Consider the following 25457-nt stretch of genomic DNA (forward strand, 5'->3'; position numbering starts at 1 on the left):
AAGCCTCAGAGATTTTTCATAATACTTCTGAAAGCTGGCATGCAATAAAACCAGAGTATGAGTGTCTTACATAACAACCAACTGAATGTGACAATCGGGTCACAGTGTGTAAAAGATCGCCATCTTAATTCTCCACCTAATGGCCAGAAGAACAGTCTAATCGTGCCTGGTCCACCCATCTTATACAATTCTGTCCCACGGTGGCAACACTAACCGACCTTTCAAATAACAATTAAGAGCCCAGTGTCACTCGTACGCACATATCCACACACAGCTGCAGGGGTTAAGTGCTCTTAATGAAAGCCAAAGTGCAAATCCATCTAGCTTTCCCTTTACATAATTCTCCCAGGGTTTTAGGGGGCCGGTCACAAGGGACTTTGGAGAGTTGACTGATAGCACAGGAGAGGTAAGTATTCTCATTACAACCATGGTCTAAGGTTTCATGCACCATTCGAAGGGCAGAGGGATGCAGGTGTTTTTGACCTGCCCTGTGAATGGACTTTAAACTTCTTACATGTCACAACAGAGAACTTATAGACCCTCATTATGAGGCCATTATAATTGATGACAGCCGTTTCAGTGCCATTCTTTGGACAATGAAAATGAAATAATGACTGCCCCCAAGCACATATTATTCTTATTAAATGTGATACCATATACCTAGTCCTCCATCAACGGAAAGTCTATACATTCCATTCTGTTAGATTGCTGAAACCCAGGTGCAAATGACCTTAAATTTTGTTGACTGATCTTGAAACCGAAGTTGACTGCCACTAGAATGAAAGAGTTTAGGCTTCTCAAGTTAATGCTTACCAGTTAATTGTTATTGTATAAGAGATATAATTTACAGATAACGTTGACCACTTGAAAACCGAGAGTCGCGTCAACTGTGCAAAAACGGTCTCTTGTTGTGTGCTGAAGCTTGGTGACAAGTTAAGTGCCAATCAATGTAGGCAATGAAGACTTTGTCCATTGTCCTGGGTTAAGCTTCCAGGCATTCCATCCTCAGCATTGTTCAGGTGTTAAGTGCCTTGACATTGAAGTGAATGAACTACAGAGGGGAGAGCTTCTTTATTGTTTGAAGTGGAGAGACCATTCCTCACTGATATCAGGCGAAGGAAACATCGGTAATAAATAATAAAACAAAGGATGGCGCGGTCTCAAAGCAAACCTGGTGAAAAAGAGAGAAGCCATTAAAAGCTGTGGGGCATGAAGAAAGACTAATTGCCGCCTGTGAGCGTGTGCTTGGCAGAAGACCGCAAAGAAACGACCTGTCACTGGTTGGGCTGCGATGCTGACCATGCATTTTCTGGAAAAAGACTCACTCTGGACCAATTTTTAAGATTATTATCTCAGAATGGCTTCAGTGGGATTTTGACATCTAAAAAGGTTGTTAAACTGCATTTAATAGTATGCACAAGGTCATTTTTTCTAGTTGCCTGCAGAGTCTGCTCCTGACCTAACATAGGCATTCATTTTAATTCAGTTTGTAACTGGAAATGCTGCAGACCTCGTTTTAATTAGAAAACTCTGGGGTTGCATCTCAGTGTAGACTAAAATGTGTACTAAAAAGTACAGTTAAAATGAGACTTTGGAAAACAAAGGTGTCACTGTATGTATTCGCTCCTCGATTGGTCATATGCAAATTACTCAATGTGAAATGCACAAAGTGCAAAGTTGGACTTTATGCTGATAGTACAAAATCTGGCTACAGATGCTTCTACCGGAAAGTCTGCATTGTTTTATTTTTCACTACAAACGAAAATGCATTCCAATAACTAACCAAAACCAACTTAGAAAACATAGAGACCAGTTCTCATTGCCAATACATGCTGGCTCTGGGAAAATAACTCTAGTATGAACCACTGAAGTGCAGCTGGGTCATAAGGGAAGGATAATATCTGAAACTTAGTACGTTTTCCATACTTTACCCTGAGTAAGTGCAGTTTTGATAATGAACATAGAAGACTGAATTGCAATTCAAAACTGGGAAAAGTTACAAAACAAACAATTTAAACAAGGAATTCTAGCATATATGCCACCCACGCCTGCACAAATCTTCTACAAGAACTGATAAACAGTAAGCCTCTGTAGCTTCTCATATAGAACCATCAGTCTAGAAGTTCAGGTCAGGTAACCACCCTACATCTCTATCTGGACAAAGCATCCTTTCTTCTCCTATACTGTGGGGAACCCAGAACTCCCATTCCCAATGTACGCTCAGTCTTATTAAGTCATCAGTAGAGAGGCTGACAGAACCGCAACCTCTCCGGCTTGACCCCATCGCTTTATCCCCCACACCTGGAGCAGACCACCCAGACCAGTGTGCTATGGTGAAACTGGGCAGTCAAACTTTGGATGATCCTACTTCTAGTGACCTAAAATGAGAATAAGTGGGTATATTATTAGTATGTGCTGAATGCACTATCCACTCTGCCCAAAAACACATTTTGGGGTGGGGCAAGGTCATACACATGCACACAGATACAAAGGCCTTTTATATCCCCTGAGGTAACCTGGAGAGAGGAGAACTTGAGGGGGGATTCAAAGCAAACCGGAGGGCTTGTAATCCTACCTAAGCATGAGATCTCTCCTAAAACACAGCCACAAAAGAAAGCAAGGAGGAGGGGTAAACCTGCGGCTAACCCAAGCAGCAAGTCAGACAACAATATAAGCTGACAGCCTATATTTAACTGTGGTGGGAATTTGGTAAGGGGTATACAGGAACACTTTGAATGCGTGATGAAGGTCAACTGGGTCTCCACTTCCTCCACAGACTCCACAGCAAGTCCACTCGACTGTTTTCTTCCCCCAATGTCGACGGACGGGGGGAGATAAGCATTGTTTCCTAAAACAATGGGCCACTTCCAATATACCCCCTCCTCTTCACAGACTCTCAAAGACTGGCACTCTCATACCCTCCATGAATACAGTGTGTGAAAGTAAGAAGCTGTCAAGAACTCCCAAAAGGGAAGGTTATGAGAAAAGTCATTTTTTGGCTTTAGGAAGTGAACAGATTGAATGCAGTCACTGTAAACAAACAATGGTGGATGGTGTTGCAGTTTGCAAATTCCAACACTCAGGAAAACTAAATGCACGGGTGGAGACATCGAAAGTTTCATACAGTGGTATCTATGACAGAACAAGAATTGGTCTGGTTGTCAGATTGTGGATTTACTTTCGCTTTTGTGACTAAGGGATTGACATCAAGTTCCATCCGATCCCAAAATCCCACTATTTGAATGAAAACTCTACACTAGATGCTTATCTGCAAAGCTCATTCGAATTCTGAATCAACTTTTAGTCCATTTAGTGCTCCCTTAATAGTTTTAATTTTTCTTTCAAATAGCTCTCTTTTCATTATACTTTCTGCATTGGCAAGCTCATCACAGTTTCTTAGTTTCTAATATCTCATTCCTACCCTCTAGCTCCAGCTTGATGGGATTTCATCATCACTTTGACCATAAATCAAACAACTAGCAAGGATGTGATTCACAGAGCATTTTAAAGAAGTGCCATGGTGAAGCCATGGTCACGCATAAATCCAGCAATATATGCATTTCAGACTGTATATGTGAAAAAAGTCTAACTAAATAATCATGCTAAAGCACAACAAAGCCTACAGTTTAACAGTCTTCAAAAAGAGGTTGTTGAAATATTTGCTCTCTATGATAGTAAAAAGATTAACCTTTTGATGACTTGTAAACTTTGTGAATAGGCACCTGAATGGGATATCGGTTTTCTGTTAAGGGTGTCATAAACCTAGAAAGACGGGGCTTATTTGTGTCAACTTTTCATCAGCTTGTGAGATCTTACACAAAACGCTCTTCAAGGGGCAATAACCGTGAATTCCATCTCATTGACCCAAAAGCTTTCTCAATGCGCTGAAAAGAACAGAGTGACAGAATGGAACAAAGAAAAACTTTCAGCACTTCAAAGGCCAAGGTGAAAGTCAAGTGCTACTTGAAACTCACAAAAGATCTTTATCATAGTCATGTATTGCTGCGAGTTTTAAAGCAGGTCTTCTAAAGAGAACATTGTTCAACGTGATAAAGGTTTTCCCTGACTTGGATGTGTTTGCTTGTTTTGCAATGGCATGAAAATAATGTTTCTAACTGACTGACCTTTAAGGAAGAGGGGTCGGCAAGAGCAAGGGCTTGTCTCCTTAGTTCAACTATAGTCATTTGACATTGCTTGCACAGATCTGCCCTCGTCTCTTGCCTGTCCGATTCTGAGACGCTCACCGCTCCTGCACCCTCGGGTGGTGGTCTACTGGCGCACCTTTCCTCCTCCACTGATAGTCTTTTCCTTGGACTGAGCTCGAGTGAAAACGAAGACTCTCCACTCGAACAGCTTTCAACCTTGTGTAAAGAAAACAAAGTCATATTATAAAATGCTCATGTGTCAAATACAGATTTTTATGTATTTAAACTTGCCATTAAAAACTATATTCATAACAGTTCTCTGTGTGGTTGCAAGCCACTTCTCTACTTACAAGTAATCATACAGGCTAATAATTCTGCCATTCTAATATTGTAAATGCACTTCAAACAATATGTAAAGTGTCACCAAACTTTAAGTTACTTTCAAAGAAAATAACTTCTCAGCATGTTTACAAAAGGACTTACAGTTGATCGTCTGATCTGGACGTCTTCATGTGAATCCCCATTCGTTAAATCCATCTCAGTATAAATGATTAAAACTTTCAATAGTGCACTTACCGCACTTTTTCTAAAATCGTACTACGCACATGGATTAGGGACGCAGTTCCTGAAGTGTTGTTTGTAGCGCAAAACAATAATCATGATTTAACTCCCGTGGTGAAGATTGTCTTTTCTGTAATCCCATGACGACGCGTATGCCGAAGCGAAGTTTGACTGCTGTCAATGTGCGCTGCTCGATCACTTAGCTGGAGGGGTGGAGCTGCGCGCTTGTGCGTGTTCTGCAACTTTTTCAAACACTATTCATGCGGTGGTTGTGAAGTTAGTTTACACTGCCTGTTTACACAATAACGTGAAAACAGCGCTTGTGTCATTTAATAAATGACTTAAAGGTAAATAATAAACAAATGAATAAATGGTTTTAAAACCCACGAATCTTTGTTTAAAATAACTAAACCCGAAACGTCACATCATCAAAACTCAAAAATCTAATTTATCTTAACGGGTAATTTACATTTCCGGGTTCTGACATAAATTACGTCACCTTTTATATTACAATTCATTGCTTTAGTCTACTGATGTGAATATGATGTAGACTACTGCCGATGCTTGTCTGAAGATGTCATTTGCTTATCTCTGGCGCCACCCTCTGGTATTTGTTTTAATTGGCGCCTACAACATTTCCGTTTGCAGGAAACTGTAAACGTTTAATTATTTAATTATTCATCGCTAAATATTTGATATTGGTGATGTGTATACTGGGGTCACGTGACGTTAATTCACAACCCATAGCCTGTCATCCCAATCCCCGCCTAAAATCAGCCACATTCAATCCTTTGTCTGTGAAAGCGCAACTGGTCCAATAATCCATCGATAACGGACCGTTTGACGCGAGCGCACAGAATGAGGAGAAAATACTTCAGTCTGCTGTTTTAGAATATTTAGGCTAATGTTTGGCTTGACACAACGCGCATTTTGTTTAAACGTTTTTCGTACGTTTTAAACGTTTTTCTGCTGTTTTTTTCCGCGAAGTTTGGATCATTTTCTTCTTTCACGTTTTTCGTGAATTTTTACATACAAAGCAAACTACATCTTTTAGCATGTTGTGTATAAAGCTCATAGGGATGTCTTTTTTCCTCAGTTTAAGCTTGCTTGTTTTTATGATAGGCTAATGGTTACATGCGCAACAATTTCACCAAGCAGTTAGTGTACGGTGTTTAAAGTCGCGTGAGCTATTATTACTGAACATGTACTTGTTGCCTGGAACAATTCATGAGATTTAAATAAGTTCAAATAAATGTGTGGGCTTCAGCTTAAATTGCTGAGGACGAAGAGAGCTGTTCGTGGTGCTGAAATAAATAAAATCCCAAACTCCATAACCAATGGTAAATTGTGATAGCTCCCAAGATATATTCATGACTGGCCTAAAATGTTAAAATAAGTGTTTTTAAAAAACAAACCTTTTAATCTCAGTTTTACCTACTGTAAATTAGTCAACGTTGCCCTAAAGGCTGTGATATGCTTACCTTGGCTTTTCTCTTTAAAAGATGGCTAGTAAATCCAAATATTATGTCAGCGTCCACGTAAAACGTCCCCAGGTCAATCAAACTGGGCTTCTGCTTATCCGCCCCAGACGACCCGTTAGAGTTTTGTAAATCCATCGCGCGAGTGTGGTTTTATTTCCTCGCCCAGTTTATAACAAACGTGAAGTCATTGAAGATTTCTGGAGTTCGGAGTCATTTACAGATTGTTCCCTCTGATTCCAAACCAGTAGCATAGTTTTATCCAGATGTTTCTTTTTAGATAGCCTACATCCAACTGATAATTCATCTAGATATTTCCGCTTCCTTTCCAACTTACTTGCCACGAATAATCATACATCCAGATATTGATAATCGTCAAAGCACGTAAGAACCCCGTGCAATCCATCCATGGGATGTCAGTGTACATCCTTGTGCGATAGGCTGTCTACGCCTTGTCTTGTCTACACTGTGTCTTGGAGTGAACTCATGGAGCGTGTTGTGGGCTACCTTGAGCAACTCCACCTCTTTCTCTCTCTCTGCACTGATACCCGCGTGGCTAGTATGGTCTGTCGGTCTCGCGCCTGATGCTCAGTCAGTGTGCGCACAGCGGACCACGCTGTTAGAGCTCAATTGTGATGTGAGTGAGAAGACTAAAGAACCTGGAAGCAAGGACTGACTCCAGCGCAGACAAGGATGCTCAACCTGAAGACAAATTTACTTACATTTTGATTAATAGTCGCTTTGACTATATCCGACAGATTCCACTCTGACATTCCCTGTTTAGGATTAATGCGTATGACATTCCATATTACAAGATACGTAATCCATGTTTTTGCTTTTGAAAGCATATTTCAGATGTGTGCATAGATTGATTTAAGATTTATAATTTGAGTGCGTTTAATAACATAGCCTATTTACTCTTAATAGAAGTAGCTAACATATTTGCGCGACAAGAAGTATAATATAACAACTAAACTTTTCAATGCCGGACATGCCTTAAAATACATTTTAGGCCTAATTATGGCGTTATAACTATGAACTAGACGTGTTGAGACCTCAATCTGAAAACTGAAATATTGCGTTAAAGGGTTCATCCACACATTACATTTCATATTTTACTCATCCTCATGCCATTCCAAACCTTTATGAATTTATATGTGAAACAAACAATTAACCCAAAACATTTAACACGTGTCAGTGGGCTTTGAATACCAGATTCTTTAATAGGCTACCAAGCGGACCGTACCAAAGACTCCCTGGTGCGTGTTTTCTGTGCACGAATACGAAACCGGGCTGTGATTGAGCATCTTAAGTACGAAGCTTTATACGCTAGATAAAGTCAGTTATTTGCTGGGCTTTGAAAGCCGAACACACGGCACTATTGCTGTCCTCTTAATAAAACTCTTATCTCAAGCATACAGAGGAGCGTTGTAGATAAGCAGTCAGACATTATTGCTATTATGTACTCGTTTCTGTGGACTGTCCTTTGAAGAAGCGGGCATTGTTGCTCCGATTAAAGAAATTAGGCAGTTGACTGTTGACAAGTCTGATTGTGAATAGGAAGTGATATTGGGTCATCAACTAAGCCCAATATTCTGCGTCGTAAACTGCATTGATAGCCCGAGGCTTTTCAGATTAGTTTTTCAGCTCTGTATTGAGTGGAGGGGGGTCACTCATACATTAATCCTTTAGGGCCCGATGATTACAATCCATTGTAAAGGTGATTTACCACGTACACAAGCCTTTTCGCTCACTCCCCTCTACTGGACGGCGCAGGGTCATCCCGAAACGATGATGAAATTCCGCAGATCGAGTCTCGTGGGAGCGCAGCTCGACATCTGCTGCCCTTGTGCATGTAGTCAAATCGCTCCGGGCTTCTCGTTGAGACCCCTGAAATATTTTCCACCCTAACGCACCACATCGAGCTTCACCAGTGGGGTGCAAGGCGGAGCGTTTAGCGAATATTGCCGCTATTTAGGACGAGCCTCAGAGATCTAGAAGAAAGCGACGGAGGACTCGGATAAACAGAATATTTGATTGAACTGAACGCTCATGAATAATTTATTAATAACGCGGGACAGCAAAATGTGGGTCCATTGAAGCATTAGACTAGAGCGAGATTCTATTAACATCAAACAACATTGTTTATTTTGGGGATTTTTGTTTTGGACAGGATTAAATAATGTAACGTACGCGAGGGGTTGTTTAATACAAAGCAAGTGACATTAAACGGGTCAAGACACTTGTGTTAATGTAGATTACGTGTTTGTTACTATGCGTCTATTTTCAGCAACTTAAATGGCTGACACGCTTAGATATAAAAAATGTGTTTTGCTTTACATGTAGCACGAATTAATCTTAAAGCATGCCACTTTTATTTACAATTCATGAGATCTCTAGTCTCCTCTGGTTTGTCCCTCCTGATTCCGAGACTCATCGATTTGTTCACAAACAGTTTGATATGTACAGCGCATGTTTGATTCACAGCATGGTTTTGTCACGCTCTCTAATTAAAAGCAGGGTCACAGGTTGGCCTTTTGCTTACCTAATGAACTGATGAAACTGTTGAGACGCGATAATTGTGCCTATTGATTTGCATGACAGTTTGCGTTCATCTGTGTTTATATGCTCTCGTCACATATAGTTGTTCCGTTGTCAAACCTTAGGACAGAGTGTTCAATCTTAAGGCTGGGCCAATTTAATCATGTGGACAAACGAATGTCGAAGGGCCAGCAAGGACCGTTAGTGGCACCCCGGAGACTTGGGAAGCTTGCGTTCAGCACCACGGACAGCACACCACTATGTAAACGACGACTGGTGTGGTCAGTTTTGTGTGTGTGTCCTTGTTGCATATAACTATGGAGAGTGTGTGTTAAACTCAAATGTGGATCTTTAAAAAACATACACGATAGACACGTCAAAACATTTAATAAGAGCTAAACATTGACAGAAGGAAACACAAGGGGGCATAAGAGAGAAAGACTGAAACTTTTAACGAGAAAAGGACCCATCTATCTGCACATACAAGTATTCATATAGTATTCATATTTACTCATTTTTCATACTTTTGTCAAGTCTATTTTAAAATCAAACAAAATCTCCGAGTCAACATCCGGTTTTTGCAAGTAAAACAGGCTCATGCGTAAATTAAAAATTGAATGTGAATCTATGCAGCAAAGCCGTCAAATACCCTTTTCAGTTGTTACAATCAGCCTATCTCTTAAGAAATGTGTTTGGTAGGCCTATTACAAAATATGTATTAAAATGTGTTACTGGGGGTTGTGTTGTGAGAGATGTGAGGATTTGCTGGTGTTAGAATATGAACAATTCATGAACACAAACATAGACATACATACTGTAACCTTTAAAACCTCTCACTAAACCTCTTATAAACAAATTGTTATCATTGACCACCAGTGAATGTGCTTGTAAGACAGTCTGATATCATTCTGTCTAGCAATTTTATGAAGCATTTTTAAAAAATATTCTTAAAATGAAATAATTTTAATGTCTTTATATCAATATTTATTCAATAGTTGTATTTTTATATTTTTACTAACAATAGTAGTCATTCAACTAAAGTAGTGCATTTGAGTGTCTTAGAGAATGTGCAAGCTTCTGAATACTGGATTCATGTAATATAAATATGACATAACTACAGTAAACCTTTACTTAGATTAGATGTCATTAAAACAACTGTAGCCTATTTAAAGGAACAAAATACTGTATTTATTTAAGTTTATAAAGTGACCCATTTTAGGCTGAAAGAAAATGGGCCAACATCTAGGTAGTTTTGTATAACTTTATTTTATTTTTAAAGAGACTATCACAATATAATTCACACTGTTAGTGGTTCCTTAGTTTCAAATATATAAAATGTACAAACATGTCAAGTTACTTTCAGATCACATCCTATTTTTTCAACCAGTCACTGTAAAATGCCTCACTCTGCTGATGTTGTGTACAAACAAGTACTATTCTGCCAACTCTTTAAAACAGTTTGTGTAGATTTTCTCAAAGAAATATGACACCCAGATGGATATGGCTTAGGCTATTTTACCTAACATTGAAACTGAAAAAAAAAGAATGAGAAATGTCAGAATCATTACACTTTAAGCACATCAAGACAGGTCGCCAAATAAATAAACAAACCCCTTAACAAAAATTTAATTGACCAAATGAAGTCAAACAATGTTGCTCCCCCTCTGTTAAATAGCCTATTCAATGTGATTTATAATGTAAACATATATAGGGTCAACTTGAATCAGTGTTGTCGTCTCATCTTGTCCCACAACCAATGGCAATGTCTCCCTGATCAAGTGGTCCTAAACATTTCACAATTTTGAGATAGAACTGTTGAACTGTTAAGAACCACTTCACCAGAGAGACCGAATGAAGACCAGACTCGATGATATCCTAAAACGTGCAGGTCCTTCTCTTTAGCTGAATCAAGATCATTCACAAGCTCTTGCGCTTTAAACAGCAGTACCGAATAGCACTGAACGGCACGAGGCGCGTCAAATAACCGAGAACTTAATGCGGCATCTTACTGAACGCGACGCAAAGATTGCAAGAAAGCGTCACATTTACACGACCTCTTATCGAAGCCTGCGCCATACAACTTTTGGAAAAGTATCTCCTCCTTAGAAAGAAACCTCTTCATAACCAAACAGCATGTGGAGCACCGGCTTTTCATGTCATCCATCCAAAATATGCGTCCCAGAACAAGGAAATAAAGAAAAATCTTGCTAGGTGGTTCTTTGGAAGTGTCCTCGTCTCATCTATACACTTTCATGGATGTGCGGTGTTCCTTTTATACTTCTTGGTACGTGTACAATTCACACTGGTCTTTTCATTCAGACTGGAATGGCGACTCTGCAGGTCCGACTGGATTTTCTGGGTTGCCGGGGCAGGAAAGAGCAATCAGCATCTTACACGTGTTTTAACTCATTCATTTATTGTCCTTAAAGTTCACTATCTTTTATAAATCTGCAGTGTTTAACTATTTTTAATCCACTTGTTTCTATTGCTATAAATGATTAGCCTACACCTTTGCCTCACACAGGTGTGCTAACAGAAGCACGTGTAGCTCATATGTTTGACAACTAATTTACTATTACCACTTGTCTATTGTTGCATTAACCAAATGTAATTTTGTAAAATGTTTAAAAAGTTTACTGCATTTAAAAGTCATTTCAAATTTTTCGGTGTAGCTTAAGTATCCAAAGACTTGGGGCCACTGTTTGGTATCATATGAAACCAAAAATATGTAAAACTGTATAGCATTCCATAGACATGAGTATACAAAGTATTATGATCAAAAGAGGGTGGAAGAATCGAAGGTTACTTAATCACAGGAGTCATTTAAGAATTGTCATCCGTTTTACCTTAGATGGGTATGTGAATTAAGTCAAAATTTTCATGAAACCTTTTCGTTTTGCTTAACACATCAAACTATTCATTTTCTTGATTGTAACAACATTTTAAAACAACTTTATACATTTGGCAACAACGGCACAATATGACTTTATAATGCAACTTTATAATATAAAAATAATGTTAATAATGTAGAAACAGAATGTTTGGCAATAACTTTAGTTTTTCTTTGCGTGACAATTTTTTTATTTTGAGCAACACATGTTTATTACAAACAGAACACTGGCATGTGCTGACAACTTGCATAAGAACATAAAGACAAGCTGTTGTATTTGTATTGCTACAATTTAAGATGCATCTATAAAACCTTATAGGTAACTTCTCCTTACTAAATGACAACAATAAGGAACAAAGAAAAACAACTCGCATTCATACATTTATAATCCATTTTGGTGAACAAACACTTTTTGTTTTTGATAGTCACTTCTTTGTTTGATTTTACAGCATCTCTTTAAATACAGCACTTAGGGACATTTCTACACTTTACTGCCACGACTACTGTATATGATTAAAAATGCATTCACATCAAGTTGTCAGCATAGGTAATACTGAAAAAAGTGTGTATATAAAGACAAGTGGATTAACACATTAAACATGAATAAAGTTTCAAACTGTATACAAATTAACCTGAGCCACACACATTTGAAAAAAATAATAATATAATGGTGGCCAGTCAGAACAACCAAGTGCAGACGGTAACAAATGATGTTATCGTTGAATGACTTAAGGGGGACAAACTAGGAACATTGAGCACTTTTTAGACATTTGTACATTTTCTAAATCCACTTTCATTCTGGTTTTAGAAAATACATCAATACTTTCTAAATTACAGTGTCCAGTACTGTAAAGTTCCCTGACAAAATGTGCTTGCACAGAAATACATTTATGATTCACTATTAACATCACAATACATTCAAATCTGAGGGCTGACAGTGAGGCTCTTCAAAAAATGGATGGATTAAAACATAGCATGATTTGTGCTTATTTGTAGCTGTAGATTAAGATTAAATGAGAAAACCTAATATAAGAAATTTAAGAAATGATAATGATAGCAAATGTGTGACAGCTAGCAGGGTGGCCTCCTTAGGATCTTGTTGGACCAGCAGTGAACTCGATAAACTCGCCATTCTAGAGAAGAAATAGAAAGATAAAAATGTGCACACTTCTTTAAAACAGGCAACAACCATTTAATCTACATAAAAACATATATTTAAAAAATATACTAGACATCTTAAAATATCCAAATGACACAAAAAAAATAAAAACAATGCATGTTTCCCACATTTATCTGCCGTTATGCTTAAAACAGCCAAAGCAAAGTTTGAAATCTGCATTTTCCAGTTTCTTTACCTGATATCATAGTTTCATTTCTACAAACAAATGATAATGTTGAAGTAAATATTTAAACATTATTTTTCCCAACATTCATTTCATAGCAATTTGAGATGCTAAAAATGCTAGGCAAAAAGTTGCAATCATCATACGGAATCATTTAGAATGGATTTGGATAATTTTGTATATTCTCACAATGTGAAACATTCATACAGTTTTCAACTTTCTTGCTCAGACCAATGTCTCCTTTAGTAAAATGAAAATGTATCATGAATTCGGGAAAGTTTAGTTCACAGACCAGTTATGTTTTGTTTAAATCATAATTCGTAAACTTTTGAAAGAAAAGCATCGGTTTGAACACAGCTTGATGTTTATAGAATACATCTTCTCAAAACATATCACAACTACTGTTGGATGCATCAACAAAAACTACAACATGCAATTCACCAATCACAGCACATCGCAGGGTAAACAAAAAAGATAAACATCAGGTTTTCTTAATATACACCACAGTTTACCTCTTCCTCATTCTCCTCAAATACAGGCTGCAAGAAAATGCATTTTTGTTTTGTTAAATTAGAACTGTTGGTTTTAATTTCTGTCAACTGAAAGTATCATGCCACAATGACACCACTGTTTATGAGTGAACATTTCATGAGCACAAACATGTCCTTAAATGTCTTTATTACAGCACTGGATGTTTAATTTACCTTATAACAAAAGACGTGGTCATTCATATATTGTCTATCTTATGTGCTTTCACAATATTTATTATGTCAGCACTTGTAATTTTCCAATTTATATACACATTTTCTCATCACTTTAACGCACACATTAGGTGTCTTTAAATATTATGTACATACACAAGACAAAGTATATGTACCTACTGTGTGTTGTTAAATTGTGCATTTATATGTGCAGATAATTAAAAAAAATTGCCACCAGAATATATTTCGAATCTGATTCATATGAATTCTTGTAGACCTCAAAGATTGTTAAATTTTTTATTGCTTTCAGTTCTGAAAACTCGCCTAAAAAAAATAAAGGGGATTGGGCATTTTTGGTTGCTGGCCCGAGGCTGTGGAATAACCTTCCACCTGCTATTAGATCTGCACCCATCAACTGCTGTTTATAAATCCCGCTTTACTTGAAAACATACTTGTTGAAAGTTTAATGTGTTTTTAATTTTTAATTTTTCTTTTTATCATTTCTTCCTGTTATTGTGTGTTTTATCTATTGTTTGCCTTTGCCTAGTCTTATTGCACTTTCTTTATTGTACAGCCCTTTGGTCTACATTGTAGTGGAAAGGGCTTTATAAATAAACTTTTCCCCTATCTAACCTAAACCCACCCAGAACATGTTTGTGCATTAGTAAAACGTATTAAATGTTCTTTTCTTAAAAAATGACACAGAATGTAAACACACCCAGTATAAAGTGGGATCAAAAAAGTTATTCAATTCCAGGATTTACTTTCAACATGAATGATATTCATGAGTCTCTGATGAATAAAATGACTTGAATTGTATTTTTACCTCATCACCCTCATCTGCCTGATGTGAAAAAAGTGAAGAGTACTAGCAAATAAACATTAAAAAAATAAAGACAAATGCTTAGCCTGAAATAAAAATTCTTGATATTGTATGTTTGCAACATTTGGTAAATTTAGGCAAATCTGAACACATCAGTATTTGAAAATGCAGGAACGTGTCGTATATGTGTGCTGTTAGAAATGAATACTATTTGTGTGTGGTTAGCTGTACATTGGGGACAAAATTATTCCCAAAAGTATACAAAATCTTCCTTTATGGATGTAAAGTTCATTTAGGGGTCCGGTGTAGACACGGTGTTAGGTTTCTGTGAAACCTTAAAGTAATTGTTTCTATATATTTTTCTTTATATGAAGTCTGTATTCGTGTGTGTGTGTGTGTGTGTGTGTCTGTGTGTTCCCTACCTGAGTTCGGTACTGAGCAGCCTGTTGTAGGAAATCAACCACCTCCTCAAGCCCAGAGGCTCTCGCCTAAAGGAAACATGAGAACATTTTTTGACACACATAACTTTGAAAAGTCAGAAGCCACAATTCTTACCTAATACAGCACGATAATAAAAACACAATGTTTGTCTTGTCTCACCATTCTAGTTTTTCCAATTAAATGGCATGTAGGCATTGGCCATAAGGTTATGGTTATATATTCTGTTCTGAACAACTTCTACTTTAACTCACCACATCAATAGGTGTCTGTCCATCATAACTGGACGTGGTTAAATCAACTCCAGCTAAGTGCCAAAGCTCCAATCCCTCCAAGTCTGCACTGGCCGCAAGACTGTAAAACACACACCAGAATCTCTACATGGGCAATCCCAACACCATAACTTCATGAAGTATTACAATTATTCCTGCTATTACAGACTTCTTAGTATATTATTACTTGCAAGGGGAAATGAGAGATCATTTTTATCTCATTTTATAAAATGGATACTTCCAGCTATTAACATTGTTTTTGCCATTGGTTTATAAAAGCAATAAGCTGTTCAGGGCTTAGTGATACACTCAATTTTAATAGTTTCCTTTTTTTTCATTGAGTTGTGCTCAAGAACTCCTTTTACCCACGGTATACAGTACCACCATTTTAACACACAGCTTATTTTGGTTTAATGCTTCAAAAAACAATCCAACTCCTAGCATAGGTCTTAAAGGTCTTAACTGACACTTCAACAAAACTGATGTAGGTCTGATAGGCCACCTGACACTTGTTTTTTTCGATTCAAATTCCACAAACATCTCTGCTGTCTCAGTGTTATGTTGTCCGGGAGCATTCTAAAATCTTTTTAAAAGTCCCTGAATTACTGGTCAGACCTGAGTAAACAGAGAAGGAGGGGGGGGGCGTGAAGAAGAGTGTGTTTATGTGTTGTGTGAAAGACCTGCACATCTTGGTGCCAGCATCCTCCATTTCCTCACGGGAGAAGTGAGCTCCAGTCTTCCTGAGCAGTTTCACCACGTCCTTATGACTGCGGATATAGAGATGTGACATACAAAGAGGTGACTCATGGGAAGGTCAAGCGACTGTTTTTAAAGTAACCGTTTGTCCAAAAATGAAATTTCATTTTCTCTCCCTCGTCGTTTGAAACCTGTATGATTTTCTGTGCGCTGCAGAACACAAAAGAAGATATTTTGAAGAATGTTGGTACACAAACAACACTGACCCCCATTGACTACCATGACAACCAACACAATGTAGAAAGGTCAAGAAAGAAAAAAACCTTCATGCATTTGGCAGCAATGCATGCTCATCTGAAGCATCCCATATGGCTAAAGTCCTTTCTTTAACTACAATCGTAATATAATAATTGATGTCTTCATGGTGAAACTTTAATACTAAGTCTTAGGAGTTTGTGACAGGTGTTTGTTCATATCCCTAACCCTATGTATGAGCAGTATCAGTGCTTGCCATAACAAACACCTTTCATAAAACTCTGTTTATTGCTCAGGGAGTAATGACTGGTTGCCCATCGCCGTCGCACACAGAGGTCTAGACACGCAGAGACAAGCAAAGACACATGAGAAATCATTGTTAACTTAATACAAATGCATTTAAGTGTGATTTTAATGCCAGACAAAAGATAAGGGTATGGAAGAGAGGTGCAGCCACAATTAAAAGAAGATTAAAGATTATGACTTTACCATGACTTTCTTGTTTCATATAGCCCACCACTTTATAAGTCATTGGCTGCACAATCTAAAACTTTTCTGAAGAAGTCTAAATGTCTGAACTTTAAAGCCCAGCACCTCTCTCCATGCTCTCTTTTCTTAGGAATGGCTCCCTTCAATTTAAGTCAATACGCCCTTTTCACAATGACGTCACTTAACTTCCGCCTTTTTGCAAAGCAGTGTATCATAACATCCGTCTTGCAAAAGAAGGAGAAGAACTTCCGTTTTGCCGTCGCGCTGGAATTTAACAACAGTGAGAAAAAAAACTGACAGAACACATATTCAAGTACTTATCCTAGCACCTTCGCTAACACAAAAAGAAAACAAAACACTTACCTTCATAATCAAACAGGTACTGTACAACGAAGAATTTGTATCCTTTCTCTAGCTTTGATCTTGTCGTTAGCGAAAATTTGTCTGCAAGACGTTGTACATCACCTAGACGTATTTGTGGCAGATGTGCAAGCCACTTGGTAAACTCCATTCTGAGGCGCTAGCGGAAGTAACTTCTTCTTGAGTTTTACTGGCGGTTGGCAAATCAGCTTATAGATGCATTACCGCCACCTTATGACCTGGAGTCCTAGCGGAAGTAATGATACACAGCTTCGCGGCAGAACGGAAGATGCGTGACGTCATGTGAAAAGGGCGTATAGTCAATATTTTGTATAAATTAATAAAAAAATAAAATTACTTGTAAAATTGAATTTAAAATGTGCTAAATAAAAAGAAATGAAATACAATTTAAAATAAAATAACCTTTAAAATCAAGTGTAAAATAAATGTAATAAAATAACATTTAAAATCAAGAATATTGTTTTTATTATTTTTTATTTTAAAATGAAATAAAACAAACCCCCCAAAATTATTAAAATTAAAAAATAAAGTTAAATTAAAATAAAATGTAAAATAAAATAAAAATTAATTAAATAATTAAAAAATAAAAAATGGATAAAAAATGATTTATTGATAATGATTTATTGAGCTGTTGGGTGCGATTTAGCAGAAAATTATATAATTTGACTTCAACCCAGATACAAACAGAGATGGCGATATTCAGGCAAAACGTAACAGACGACTTCAGAAAATGTTTATGTTCAGAGAACAAATGGTGAGTTAGATGGCCAACTTCAATAGGTTTAGGGGTTCTAAAATTAAACCATTTGTAACATTGCTATTAAGCATCACTATTTAAAGCCTGAAAATCTTGGCAGCATAAAAGGGTGTTACAGCCAAACCTCTTGGAGCGGAACTTAGTAATATGAAATAATGCAGTCGTTTTGTGTAGAATGCAGGAGTGGCCGTTCCATAATCTATTTTCCTTTAGACCTTTGGCCCTTCCCATCTCTGGCACTGTTTCGAACCAAGCTCTGACAAATCTGGTAGCAGTCGCCCATCCAGTTTGTTCTGTTTCTCTTCACGAGTCAGAGTATCTGCTAGACATGAAACTTGAATCAGGTAGGGCTGGTTTAGAAAACACCCCTTTCTTTTTGCTATCTTCTGTTTTGTCCCTTTTCCTCAAAACTTTATTGATGAAAAATATCCAGAGATCCAAAAATTTCAATCAGACTTTGGTGATGTCACAAATTTGAATCAGATTTGCTCATTTCCCTTTGATTTTCAATTAATCAGAGCGAGACTGAGAGTTGCTCCAAGGTCAGTTGAACCTTTCATTGTTTTGTTACGGTGGGAACATGTTTGGACTTGCCCGGTGTAAAAAGATGCTGCAGTAACTCTGGTGTATCCACTTACAACTAGACATGCATAAATAATGTGTGTAAAGCAACAGTTCACCCATAAATTTAATTGGATTTACTTTGCATGTTACTCCAAACCTATAAGAATTCAAGTCAACTGTTACAGCAAAATGATGATGCTGTTCTTTTCCAAACACTAAATGCTGTCAAGTTCTGTGCGAAAAACAGACTGAAATGTAAGTGCTTACGGACTGACAGTCTTAATCACAGGTGTCAAATCTCATTTGTGCTTAGACATATTTCATTTCATAATTGTCATGTGACATGCAAATAGCAATGATGTTGTGCTATCATTGATTTTTTCCCCTCACACCAGTGTATGACTTCAGATTTAGAAAACTTGGGGTATGACACATGGTACATATATTTACTATATGATAAAAGCTACAAAACAGCTTCCAATGGGTTCTTTCACGACCCATAAAAAGGTTTTAAATTATGTTCATTATGACAGATTTTTAAGTGAATTAACCCTTGATAGTATTGAACATATCGTCGCTGTCCATTTGAAACCTCACATGGACTTTTTAAATGATTAAATACTGTGTTGTCGAAGTTCACAAGCACTTTAATACTTTTTATTGGTTAAATATTTGCAAACCCAGTGATAAACATAAAGGTGACTTATAATAATGATTTATGACAAAAAATAAAAATCGAAATATGGAGATGCAAGGTTTCAGAAGGACAGCAGTGAGATAGAGAAGAATCTCTAATGACACGATGCTAATTTAACAGCCCCTACTCTTAAACTCTAATAATGAGGTTGATGTGTGCATTGTTTATTATTTCTCTGCAGAGAGAGACAGAATGAGACGTTGAGAGGCTGTTGATGGTCTGTAGAGGATTACAGTGAAAAAAAGTGCAAGATTTCGTCCTAGTTTCCTGACTGTTACAATAATTAGATTTGCTCGACATGCACAATGTGGTCATTGGGGTAGAAATATATTAGTCAATTTATATGCACAAACACAGCAGAATTAGGACAGACGTAAACTTAAAGTGATAGTTCACCCACAAATTAAAATTCTGTCATCAGTTCCTCACTCTCTTGTCATTTAAAACTTAATAACTTTCTTTCTTCTGTAGAACACAAAAGAAGATATTTTGAAAAAAGTTGGTAACTTAACAGGACTGGACCCATTCACTTCTATTGATTTGTACTGTAATTGTGGTACATACCAGAGCTCTGTGTGGTGTCAGTTGGCTAGAAGTCAAGAGTTAAAAATCTGACAAACAGCAGTGAAATGAACATTACAGGGGGAACAGGTTTAGCTATAGATTTACTGCACAGGTCACTTTTGCATGCAGTATTTCAGCACAAAAAACTATTCTTATTGACTGATTATAGTCTGCGATGGCGTTTACCCAGGCACTCAATGTGCTAAAACAATGTTTTTCATATGCATATATGGTTATTCTTTATAGTTTATGTTCTTTTAGCTTTTTTTGTAATTGTAATAGGTTTGATTCCCAGGAACATACTGATAAAATGTATACATTGAATGCAATGCACTAAAAAAGTTGCGATATGTGTCTGTCATATGCTAAAATGTAATTGCAAACATATTAAACATTCTACAACAACACAGAAGCAAGGGATGCTCCTATCGATCCAATTAGAATTACACACCATTCAATTCAACTAATTCTACTAAGATTGTTGCATCGCTTTCAATTTGCATTGAGGAAAAAACATACAATGAATGTGTTCATTTATTTCTACAAAATTTGTACAATAGTAGTGCTATGATGAAGTCACAGGTTTAAAGGGATTCTCCACCCAAAAATGAAAATGATGTCATCATTTACTCAACCTCAAGTTGTTCAAAACCAGTAAATTTCTTTGTTCTGATGAACACAAAGTAAAATATTTGGATGTGTTAGAAACTGACATTTCTAGGACGTCATTGACTACCATAGAAGGAAAAATGATTTGATCTTTTTTTGTTCTGTTGAACACAAACAGGAAATCAAACCGTTTCTAGGGCACCTTTGACTACCATCTTAAAGGGGTCATATGGCACGAATACCTGTTTTTCTGTGTCTTTGGTGTGTTACAAGGTGCCCATGCATGTATTAGACACGTAAAATTGCAAAAATTAAAGTGTCGGAACAAAAGAGGCATTCTATTTAAAAGCGAATGCTCACCCACACCTGCCTGAAACGCCTCGTGTAACCACACCCCCACAAATCTACGTCAGTTCGTGGTATGATTTGACTAAGACCGCCCAAATGTATACGCAAGTAAGGTGGGCGTACCTGTCAGTTCAATTGCTTTGGAACCTGATGTTCCAAATATGGTAAGAGGCGTTACATTTCCGTCACACGCTTGCAGTATTCGACCAATCACTACGCACTGGTTAACTGGCCAATCATAGCACACCTCGCTTTTCAGAGAGATGAGCTTTGTAAAAAATCAGCGCGTTTCAGAAAGACAGGGCAAAGAGGAGATACAAACATGCACGGTATGTGGAAAATACAGCGTTTTAGAACCTTAAATCGTTTATACACATTGCATTACATCTAAAACAAACAATAATATTCATTTTAGCCGTGTCATATGACCCCGTTCATTTTTCCTACTATGGTAGTCATGGTGATGTCATTTGCTAACATTTAACAGAACAAAGAAATGTAAACAGGTTTGGAACAACTTGGTGGGAGGAGTAATTCATGACAGAATTTTAATTTTAGGGCGGAGTATCCATTTGAAAATATGTTTTTTTTTCTCTAGTGGATCATCCAATCATTGATTCAAATGGTCATAAACAACTTTGTTTCAGCATGTCTCAAGGTGACAGACAGATTGACAGGAAGATAGCAAGTTTCCAAGAACAGAGGCGATAAACTGCTATAAAACGAGGAACAGAAACATAATATTTTTTAATGGTTTTTCATACACACATTGTTCTTTTTCATTTTTCACATTTTGGAACAATAATGACATAATCAAAACCAGGAAATAACACAAGTATGACAATTGCATTGTATCCAAAGAAAAGTTAGACCCAGCAACACTCCAAAAATACCCTTTAGTTCAAAAGGTTCAGCAATGTTGAATACAAGCTCTGCGAAACAAGATCGGCATTGGGTAGAAAACTAATAGATGTGTTCTGTAAATGAGGTGGACAAAACTAAAACAGTAATTGCATTAAAACCGAAACCTCCAGATGACTTAAGCTGTAAGCACCTTGGTGATGTCAGTAGGAGTAAAGCAATGTGTTATGCATGATAAAAGACATGTTGTACGACATGCCCACACACATCTCCACACCCACGCGCTAGCTGGGACGAAAAGACACAGTGGAACATTCAGTTACTGTATGTCCACATTCACAAACGCCGTAATGTGCAAAATAAGTATCGAGCTAAACCACCTAGGCTTACCTGAAGCGAACGGCATTGCTGAGGGGTGTATCGCCATAGCGATCTTTGGCGTAGACGGTAGCCCCCTGACCCAAAAGATACTGCACCACTTTCAGATGCCCTTCACATGCGGCGATGTGGAGAGGGGTACGGCCATCATAATCGCCCATGCTCAAGTCAGTGCCCTAAATAGAAAGATGAATCATTTGCATCATATGTTTTTTTGCCTTTTTGTAATGAAATAAACAACAATTTTCATCAGTGGATGAGTAAAAATGATTGGAAGAGGGATGAAGATATAGGATTAAGATGCAGGCCTGACTGGAACCTGTGTACAGCATATAAGCACCACAAATGTGTTTACAGTAGTGTTTTCCAAATTGTAGGTTTGTGTTGGAGGGATGGAGCTGAAATGTCATTATACATAAATAGCGATCATAAATCGAACAGACTGGCAAGGAAACTAAAACGCCAAGTGTTTGAGGGATAGTTCCCCTTAAAGGGACAGTTCACCCAAAAATGAAAATTTTGTCATCATTTACTTACCCTCAAGTTGTTTCAAACCTGTATACATTTCTTTGTTATAAATAACACAAAAGAAGATATTTTAAAGAATGTGGGAAACTAAACTAAACTTTTTGGGTGAACTATTCCTTTAAAAATAGAAATTCTGACCTTATTAATTCACCATCATGTCTTTGAAATCCTGTATATGACTCTTGAAAGACAAAAGAAGACAAAAATGTCTCAAGTGGTTTTAGGCCTCATTTATCAATCTAACGTAGAAAAGAGCGCAGATACGTGTGCAGAATTCATCTCATGACAGGGTTTAAGTGTGATTCATTCGTACGAATGATCGTACCTTGATAAATGTGGCGGCTGAAATCGGTCGAAATTTACATATCACGCCCCTATAAATTCAGGGTGTAGACGCCTCGCCCCTAGATTTTGCGATGTAATCTGGCCAAAAAGAGGAACTTTACGATTTAGAAATTAAAGTTTAACCTTGAAAAGCGGAATCAAACGAAGTAAAAAAAAACTGTTTGGAAAGAGATCGCTGTGGTCAACAGTGTTGGTATAGTGAACCGAACTTCTGTTTAGGTTTGTATTTTTTATTGGATATTTGTGTTTTGTAAATATGACGCAAATATTTTATTTATTATTAGTGTTTCACTATTATTTTTACACTGAAAGTATTGTTGTTGCTTTGAATGACTTTAGTTGTATAATGCATTTAAATTTAAACAAAATTAATCTGACTTTAGTCTTGAAAAACCTTGTTTAAGTTACATTAATGTGTTAACGTAAAACGAATGTAAATATAAATTACTGATGATTTTACAGCGCAATTATAGAATAATGTTTATAGTAAATGCTTTTATACAGTTTTCTTCATTTAGGTGAAGAAAAAATGGTCTGTGGTGAAGGAGACAGATGCATGTTTCTAAGCAGGATAATGGTTTAAAATCTAATGCTAACCTTGCATTTCAGGCTGCTTAAATCAAGCACACACCATTTTATGTTTACTTCATTTATTTTTTCTCTTTCAGATCTGTCAGAGGCAGGACCAGCGGTCTTCAGCCCCCACAAACCGGCCTGGAACCTGCCACACCAAGCCAGGCAACCTCGAGCTGTGACCCAGTGCGCGTCTTCACCCCACCGAACATCGCAGATCGCAACCAACCATCAAAGCATGCGTGTTTTCTGTTTTCATTAAAATGCATATTTGTCCAACAAAGAAGATCATCTTGCAAATAGGTAAACTCACTCATTGCTTCTAATTTATTGTTGTAGGTTTTTAAATGTTTTACTTTTAATTGTGAATTTTAATTGGGGTAAATTATCTTAGAAGAAACCTAAAAGCTCATGAAAGTTTTTTTTACACCAATGCACCCGCTAACCTTGTAATTTCAAACAATTAAATGATCATATAATTAGGCTAGAAAGGAAAATACTTGATTAATGTAATGAAAATAAGAAATCGCATATGAATCTATTTTTACATTTGTTATACTAAACGGAAAAAAACCCCTAATATTTCTGTTTGTCATTATTCCTTTTCAGTTATCAAAAGGGTAAAGCGTACACAGACCTTCACCCCATCTCAAAACATGTGTACACGAACTGAGACCTGGCGTGAGATTTGATCGTAGCAACTGCTCACGTCCATATTGATAAATGCCAAGTTTTGCGTGGAAACGACCGTACGCCTAGTTTTCGGTCGTACGCTCGTTTCATAAATGAGGCCCTTTGTGTCCATACAATGTAAGTCAATGTGTTTGGTTACCACGGTTCTTCAAAATATTTTCTTCAGTGTTCTGCAGAAGAATTCAAGTCATACAGGTTTAGAAAGACCGAGGGTATGACATGACTTAAGAATTTGTGTTTTGTGGTGAACTATTACTTTAATTTAAAGTTTGTGTAAAGAAGGATATGTTTAATAAAACGATATTCAAATTGGCAAGATGGGCGTGTCTACTGTAATCAACATTACAAAATCTATATTGTATTTTAAATATATTTCAATATCTATTTAAACCTTAGTAGCCCAGCTTTGACCATGAGAAAACATTTCGATAGTATTACATTGCAGAAGCTATAAAAATAGACAAACATATAAAAAATAGATACTTAATTTTGTCCTGTCCTCATAATACCCCATTTTGTGAGGCAGTTTGCTATTTTAGGTTGCACCAATTACCTTGAGAAACTGCTGTTAAGTCAAGCCAAATCTATTACATAATGTTTACATGAATCAGGATTAGGCTTATCAGTTGTATGGCTATACAAATAAAACAGGAGAACAGTGAACTAGAGGCCTTATCTAAATGCACCCTCTTTATCAAACTGCAGATGAAATATACATGTTTTGGTGTCCTCTTCTGTTTAACTAACAGTGCCATGACTTGCAAGTTTTATGTTTGCGATTAGCTTAGTAGGGTCAAAGTTTATCTTATACCAACTGTGTCCAAACTAATAAGTATATGCATACAGTATGAAAACTACAACGCAATAGGCATACTAATATATTTTGTAGTGTAAATTGTGTTGCAAACCCATCGATAAATAAAAGGTTGTAATCATCTAGGGCAGTGGTTCTCAAACTTTTTCATTGTAAGGCCCCCTTTGTGTAGGGTGCATCACGTTGTGGCCCCCCAAATAAGTACTTATAATCTTATACTTGAACAAAAACATATTCAGTTTTACAATGCTGGAACATCAATTCTTTTGGTTGGTGGTCTTATTTTTCTGATGTTTGATTGCATAAAATGTATGATAAATTATTATATTTCATAAAATGCCACAAAATCTGTGGCCTCCCTGGATCCATCTTGGGGTTGGATCCAGGCCCCCAGTTTGAGAACCACTGATCTAGGGCACAACTTAAAACATATCGGTCCAATGGAAAGACGTTAAGCTATTTTAAAATAACGTGCGCACGTGCCCTTCAAAAAAGTTGTCAGAACAGGTCTGAAAACAGGTATTTGGAATTCTGGTTGAAGGGCCATTTCTTCGCAGGAAGTGGTGGTATTTCGGTCTAACCTGATTGAGAGTTTGTGTTAAACGTATGAAGAACTACCCCATGTGCAAACGTCTTAACAAAGAGTGTCACATATTACAGTCATTGCATAGGCATGTGCTGGTTTATCGGTATGTAACCGCAAACACCCAACT

General features: G+C 37.1%; 2 protein-coding genes and 1 long non-coding RNA gene across 9 annotated transcripts in view; 1 reads left to right on the top strand and 2 right to left on the bottom strand.

Annotated features, from left to right (window-relative positions):
* Positions 1 to 6656, bottom strand: part of kif26ab (kinesin family member 26Ab) — a 160296-nt gene extending 153640 nt beyond the window's left edge. The window contains exons 1-2 of one of the 3 annotated variants that reach the window (XM_057344802.1): positions 6188 to 6656; positions 4125 to 4361 (exon numbers count right to left, since the gene is read on the bottom strand). In XM_057344802.1, the coding sequence (XP_057200785.1) occupies positions 4125 to 4361; positions 6188 to 6322 (372 nt within the window). In that variant the 5' untranslated portion in view covers positions 6323 to 6656. Of the gene's footprint in view, positions 1 to 4124; positions 4362 to 4628; positions 4873 to 6187 lie in introns of those variants that run through there. The other 2 variants (XM_057344801.1, XM_057344803.1) reach the window with 2 other exon arrangements.
* A 2439-nt stretch (positions 6657 to 9095) lies between these two features.
* aspg (asparaginase homolog (S. cerevisiae)) overlaps positions 9096 to 25457 on the bottom strand; it is a 37524-nt gene continuing 21162 nt past the window's right edge. For 2 of the 5 annotated variants that reach the window (XM_057343267.1, XM_057343263.1), the window contains 7 exons: positions 21804 to 21967; positions 15873 to 15959; positions 15175 to 15274; positions 14905 to 14970; positions 14486 to 14527; positions 13471 to 13497; positions 9096 to 12748 (listed from right to left, as the gene is read on the bottom strand). In XM_057343267.1, coding sequence (XP_057199250.1) covers positions 12704 to 12748; positions 13471 to 13497; positions 14486 to 14527; positions 14905 to 14970; positions 15175 to 15274; positions 15873 to 15959; positions 21804 to 21967 — 531 coding nt within the window. In that variant the 3' untranslated portion in view covers positions 9096 to 12703. The remainder of the gene's footprint in view (positions 12749 to 13470; positions 13498 to 14485; positions 14528 to 14904; positions 14971 to 15174; positions 15275 to 15872; positions 15960 to 21803; positions 21968 to 25457) is intronic. The other 3 variants (XM_057343264.1, XM_057343265.1, XM_057343266.1) reach the window with 3 other exon arrangements.
* Positions 17518 to 25447, top strand: LOC130559915 (uncharacterized). Its single transcript, XR_008963636.1, has 3 exons — positions 17518 to 18114; positions 23333 to 23540; positions 23847 to 25447. It is a non-coding gene; the product is annotated as an uncharacterized LOC130559915 (long non-coding RNA).

Source organism: Triplophysa rosa, linkage group LG10 (genome assembly GCF_024868665.1).
Source record: "Triplophysa rosa linkage group LG10, Trosa_1v2, whole genome shotgun sequence".
NCBI lineage: Eukaryota > Metazoa > Chordata > Actinopteri > Cypriniformes > Nemacheilidae > Triplophysa > Triplophysa rosa.